This window comes from Cynara cardunculus (genome assembly GCF_001531365.2).
Source record: "Cynara cardunculus var. scolymus isolate 2C chromosome LG 3, CcrdV1, whole genome shotgun sequence".
NCBI lineage: Eukaryota > Viridiplantae > Streptophyta > Magnoliopsida > Asterales > Asteraceae > Cynara > Cynara cardunculus.
The window spans coordinates 34,312,064-34,318,595 of record NC_037530.1 but is presented as its reverse complement, the minus strand read 5'-3'; the positions used below and the strand labels follow the sequence as shown (position 1 = coordinate 34,318,595).

At 38.9% G+C, this 6,532-nt stretch overlaps 2 protein-coding genes across 2 annotated transcripts; one reads left to right on the top strand and one right to left on the bottom strand.

The window, feature by feature from the left end:
• The first annotated feature begins 606 nt into the window (after positions 1–606).
• LOC112509674 (pentatricopeptide repeat-containing protein At1g08070, chloroplastic-like) lies at positions 607–3,025 on the top strand. Its single transcript, XM_025114759.1, has one exon. The coding sequence runs from the start codon at positions 769–771 to the stop codon at positions 2,860–2,862; it is 2,094 nt and encodes a 697-aa protein (XP_024970527.1). The 5' UTR covers positions 607–768; the 3' UTR covers positions 2,863–3,025.
• Positions 3,026–3,835: 810 nt separating this feature from the next.
• Positions 3,836–6,236, bottom strand: LOC112509675 (serine/threonine-protein kinase STY13-like). The gene is made up of 6 exons (XM_025114760.1): positions 5,492–6,236; positions 5,251–5,383; positions 4,970–5,165; positions 4,742–4,866; positions 4,228–4,386; positions 3,836–4,150 (listed from the first exon to the last, which is right to left on the bottom strand). The coding sequence occupies exons 1-6, from the start codon at positions 5,620–5,622 to the stop codon at positions 3,836–3,838; spliced, it is 1,059 nt and encodes a 352-aa protein (XP_024970528.1). The 5' UTR covers positions 5,623–6,236.
• Positions 6,237–6,532: the final 296 nt, after the last annotated feature.

Here is a 6,532-nt window from a genome sequence, read left to right as displayed (position 1 = left end):
ATAGGGTCCAGACATCATGTTTTCGTGTTCGACTGATGGTTATGATAATTCAAACTTCAGAGGTATTTATAGAGTCGTGAATTGAAGGAAACTGTTTCGAATATTGTTTTGAAAAGACCAAGTTATCGAAATCGCATCGGGTTCTTTTTATTGGGGGTGAGATGTCGAATAAATTGGCTGGAGAATGGTGTTATGCCTAACGATTATTCCATGGCAGCCTTTCGTACAGTTTGATGCTTTGCTCATGGGCCATGGCCATGGGTTGCGTTAACCATTAGCACACGTTGTTAAATTGTCTGTTTCTTACTTCCTTGATAAAACCATTTGTGTCTGAAGATATATTAAAATATGAGTTTATCCTATGATTCGTATCCCTAATGTTTATCGAGTGTCACTCCTTTTACATAACGGGCATAAATAAAGATCGGAAATCTTACTCGACAAGAGATATAACAAGGATCGAAAATCTTACCCGTTAAAAGGAGAATAAAAAAGACATGTTTTTATCGTATGTACCTCTGTCAGCACAAAGATGAGGTGACTTTGCCCATATCAGTTATGAGGTGAATTCCAATAACAAGCAGCCGGTAAGCTGTAAAAGTTTGGTACGTTCACGATTTCGAGTTGATGCTATGGAGTTGAAGGTATCCATTTTTGTAGGGGATGAGTTGATCGAAATTTAGGGAGACAAAACAGTTGAGACGCTTTGATAAATTTTTGATCTTTAGGAATCTTGTTTTCAGATCAGGACTGAAACAAGAAAGGCTAATGACGGTCATCTCTTCCGCCGGAATAACCGCCACAAAACCCATTATAATTACTCCATTCCCTGATAATCCTAAGCATCTGATTCTTGAACAGTGCAAGACTGTAAAAGACTTGAACCAAATTCATGCCCATCTCATCAAAACCCGCTTCATCAGCAGCCCCTCGGTGGCGGAGAACTTTCTCGAAGCCGCTGCTATCATTCTACATCATCAACCCATGGACTACGCCCTGTCGGTTTTCGAAAAATCAAACGAACCCAATTCCTCTGCCTACAATATCATGATAAGGGGACTCATTTTGAAGAATTTTCCTCACGAAGCTGTTCTTATGTTCAAGAAAATGAATGAAAACTCGGTGCAGCCTGACGAGTTTACGTTTTCTTGTGTTTTGAAAGCTTGTTCAAGATTACGAGCTTTGGAGGAGGGGAAACAGATACATGGTCAGTTCATGAAACTGGGATATGGATCTTGTGGATTTGTTGAGAATAGTTTGATAAGCATGTATGCAAACTGTGGGGAAGTTGGCGTTGCTCGCATGGTGTTTGATGGAATGCCTGAAAGAGACGTTTTTGCATGGAATGCTTTGTTTTCTGGTTATACGAAGAGTGGGTGCTGGAAAGAGGCTGTTGGTTTGTTTCATTACATGTTGGAAATGGATGCCAAATTTGATGAGGTTACATTGATTAGTGTTTTAACGGCATGTGGGAGAGTTGGTGCTTTGGAGTTGGGGGAATGGATTAAAGAGTACATAGAAGCAAATAGACTCAAAGGGAATGCCACTTTGGTCACTGCTCTTATTGATATGTATGCAAAATGTGGGCAGGTAGATACAGCTAGGAGTTTATTTGATCAGATGTCAAGAAGGGATGTGGTTGCTTGGAGTGCAATGATATCTGGTTACAATCAAGCAAGTAGATGCAAAGAAGCACTTTCTCTATTCCATGATATGCAAAAGGCCAATGTGGAACCCAATGAGGTCACTATGGTCAGTGTGCTTTCTTCATGTGCTGAACTTGGAGCTCTAGCAACTGGTAAATGGGTGCATTTCTATATAAAGAAGAAGAAATTGACACTTACAGTGACACTTGGAACTGCTTTATTAGTTTTTTATGCAAAATGTGGCTCCATAGAGAATTTAATCGAAGTCTTTGAACAGATGCCTAGGAAAAATGTATTGTCATGGACCGTGCTCATTCAAGGTCTTGCAAACAACGGGCAAGGGAATAGGGCTCTCAAGTACTTCGATCTAATGCTGGCAGAACGCATAGAACCAAATGATGTCACTTTCATCGGCGTTCTTTGTGCTTGCAGTCATGCGGGTCTGGTTGACAAAGGTCGTGGTTTGTTTGTGAGTATGAATAGAGATTTTGAGATAGAACCGAGAATTGAACATTATGGTTGCATGGTTGACATTCTTGGGCGAGCTGGATTGTTAGATGAGGCATACCAATTTATACAGAACATGCCTATGAAACCAAATGCAGTTATTTGGAGGACTTTGTTGGCATCATGCAAGGTTCATAAAAGTGTTAGAATAGGGGAAGAGTCACTAAAGCAGATAATGAGTCTGGAACCTGTTCATAGTGGGGACTATTTACTTCTATCTAGTATATATGCATCAGTTGGTAGGTCTGAAGATGCACTTAGGGTCATGGGCGAGATGAAAAAAAACGGAATTAAAAAGAGTCCTGGTTGTAGCTCAATCGAGGTGGATGGACTCATCCATGAGTTATTTGCTGAAGAAACCGCACATCCCGAGTCTGAGAAAATTTATGCAGCAACTGAAAAGATGATGAAGCAGATAAAGTTGGCTGGCTATGTACCGAACACAGCAGAGGCAAGACTGGAGGCAGACGAATATGACAAAGAAGCCTCACTGTCTCATCACAGTGAGAAGTTGGCAATTGCTTTTGCGCTTATTAAGACTTTTCCTGGTACCCCTATTAGGATATCGAAGAATCTTAGGGTGTGTACAGACTGCCATGAAGCAATAAAAATTATTTCGAAGGTTTATGATCGAGAGATCATTGTTAGGGATCGGACTCGCTTCCACCATTTCAAGGACGGTTCATGTTCATGCAATGATTACTGGTGAACTTGTGACCCCTTCATTTCACCTTTTTAAGCCTTGTTATGGAGCTTTACTTGCGCAAATTCGCAATCAATTAAAACAAAGATCATCTTTGTTGTATGGTTCTGCTCTGATTATGGCTATGTTTGGCAACCATAACCTAGTTTTTTTTTTGTTTATTGAAAAACATCGTTTGGTTAGCCGTAAACTAGCTTTTAAAAAGCTAATTCAAATATTGTTTCAACAAGCTCCAGGGGGTTTTTTCCAATTATTTTTTTTAGGTCATTTTACGTTGTCCTTTAGCTTATCAACTAGTTTATCAACTAGCCAGCAGATAACTTATTAACCTACAGCTAGCTTATTAGCCAACAAGTAGTTTATTAGCTAGTTTGCCAAACATAGTCTATATATAAATGTACCCCAAGAACTGGATATTTGACTTTTCTAGGATAGAGTGCATTGCATTAAAAAAATTACTGAACTACTTTTTATCATGTCTTTATTAAAAAAGAACCCATCTATGCTCTTGCATTTATTATTAATATTATCTTCTGTGTTTCTTTATCAAAAACTTGCTTAATGTTTCTGGAGGTTGCTAATACTTGAGATCAAGTACTTCAGCATCGTATTATTCCTGTACTTAGATACTTCCTTCTACCCAAATAAAGTCCCTGTAGAACCATCAAGTAAATGGTGACAGGGTACAATACAGGCATACATGGGTTCAATTTTGTCTTTCAGAATTTATAGTTGCACAACTACAATTGTGGTATCCATTTTGTTAAGTGCCCAGATGTATTCAATGATCTGGTCTGGTTCTAGTCTAAGATAGTAAAGAAAGAACCAAGATGTTTAGTTAATTGCAGAAGGGAACATCTATATCATGTGAAAAGAGCTTAATTTACAAGATGATAAAGTTAGCATTTTTCTTAGAAAAATACCACACGGTTCTTAAAAACTACGCGTTCTTCACCTTGTGATTTCTCCGTCAAAAGCATCAATAGCACTGATTGAAGCAGAAAAAGAAACCTTTTGGCTTGTTTTCCATTTCACCTCTTGGAGTATCTCCTGTATAATTGCACACTGCCATCAAAGCGCTTGTACCTGGAGAGTCTGGGGACATTGGAGCATTTTCATCTGTGAAAAGCCGAGAAGGGATCATAGATTTTGACGGCAAAATCGTGGAAAAATAATGTAGCAGCATTTGTATGATCTGGCTGAAGTTTGGTCGAGCATCTGGATCCTCCATCCAACATGAACTCAGAATTATTGCTAAATCTTCTGGTAGATTTTCCAAGCTTGGCCTCACATTCTGAAGCATGAAGCAAGTAAGTTCCAGAAACCGTCAAGTATGTGTCTGCTTGTGTTTGATATCTAGAAAATTTGTACCTTAAAAGCTGCAGCATATGCAGCCTGTAGGTTCGACATACCCTCAAATGGCATTTTATTGTGCAGAAGTTCCCACAGTACAATGGCAAAGCTATAAGCATCTACTTTCTGGTTGTAATGCTTCTTCTCTCCTTGCCTTAGTGTGACTGTACTATATAACTGTTGGAAAACACATTAACACCCTCGATCAAAAACTTTAAAATGGAAAGGCAAGCCTTTTTTTTTCTGTTGAAACTTGAGGATCAGCCCAACCGACAAATAAAGGCAAGCTTTTTTTTACTGTTGAAACTTGAGGATCAGCCCAACCGACAAATAAAGGCTAGACCTTGGGGCTCCTATCTGTAGGGTTGCCAGTTCGAGTCTCCTCAGGGCCACTGGAATCTTCAGGGCCCCATTGGATTAATTGAGGTGTGGACAAGCTGGCCTGGACGCCCATGGTTATAAAAAAAAAAGTTTATACTTTTTCTGTTCCGGTGGGGGGGCGGTTATAGTCTTATAGGGTGTATTATTGTACCTCTGGAGCCATCCAACGATACGTTCCTGTTTCAGCTGTCATCATCTCTGTTACTGACTCTTCTCTTGCTAATCCGAAATCTACAAGTTTAAGTGTTCTTTGGTCTTTTGTCAAGACCAAGTTTTCTGCAGAAAATTAGAAATCCAAGATTAATTATTGCATTCTAACAGATATCATGACAATCTTTTGAAATAAAATCAATGGTCTGATTCTCGGAATAAAGCTTACCAGGCTTTAGATCTCGATGAATGATCCCATGAGAGTGCAGACACTCCATCGCACGAGCAATATCGAGTGCAAAACCTATAGCAACATGCATGTCCAAGCTACCTGGCCGTTTGTTTAGCATATATTTACGTAAAGATCCTCCTGTTAGAATCTCAGTAACGATAACCATCATAGGCACTTTACAGGCCCCTATGAACTGTTTGACAGCAAAAAGGATACGAATGTGTTAGGTTGTGTTCTTCCTGCTTAGATTGAACCCTCATCTTAAATCAAGATCAAACCTTTGCCAGGTTCTTGTGTTGGACTCTAGACCAGGTAGCAACCTCTCTCATGAACCGCGATTCTCTTTTAGCAATTTCTTCGGGTGTGTCACCTCTGTGGACGATTTTAATGGCAACATTCTGGTTTTTATATCTGGATAAAGAAAAACAACCATAGATGGTTAGATCTTTACTACCCAATTGCCCATAAAACAAAATGCAGATCAAGATTTGAAAAAGTGATGAATCTTGTTTCACTTACTTTCCTTCATAGACCTTGGCATGAGCTCCTTCTCCAATTCTTGGGCCAACAAAAAGATGTTGAGGATCAATCAACCATTTGGCATCAAATCTGTACTCATCAACTGAAGAGAAACTATCCACACTTCCCATCTTGTTAGATATTGCAGAAATAAAGTCAACACTAAGCCAACAAATGCACCATTTTATTAATACCCATCATGTAGCTTTGAGTTATTCACACACAGCAGACAGTCTCTCTCTCTCTCTCTCTCTCTCTCTCTCTCTCTTCAGATGGGTTAAATTATATTAAAGCCACATGGGATGATGGAACCAAAAGGCAAAGGACAGTGTTGTACTTTAAAGTACTGAGAAAATGGCAACAACAACACCACTCATCATCATCAGCCAATGATGCTAGATCAAGATCCAACAGTTGGGGATAAACCATTTTTTACTTTTGATCTCAAACCTTCTGGTACCATTTTTCAATCTTTTTAAGCTGGTTTGATATTAAAAAGTCAAAATGCATCTGTTTATTTGTTGTTTTTGCAGGAAAATGTAAATGGAAAAAAGGAAAGAAATTGAGGTAAAAGAAAAGGATGAGGAGACAAAATCATTAAAGAGGATGGGTGATTGTCTTTATGAAGGGGGAAAAGAACAAAAGAGAGCACGAGAGAAGCAAGTTTTTCTTGGCTAAACACTGCAATGAATGAATAAATTAAAAGAGCTGCACATGGAGACTGATCCCTTTAACATGTGGGTGGAGATGGCGACGTTTAGATGATGCCCCCCCAGGATAACTGCACCTTTGTCTTCCTTAATTTAGACTTGTACCACTTTTAAGATTGTTAAAACTCTTATTAATTCATGTCTTTTTTGTTATGGATCATGTCCGATTAAGTCGTCTATGAAACAGTATAAGTGTACAAAAACGGCACTCTAGGCTATTAATTATATGAATGCCAAGGTTGCCATTATTTTCTTATTGGCGGTACATAACATTTATATACAACAAATGCACGTTTCTCGTATTTGATGACGGGTTAAATTTGAACCATTG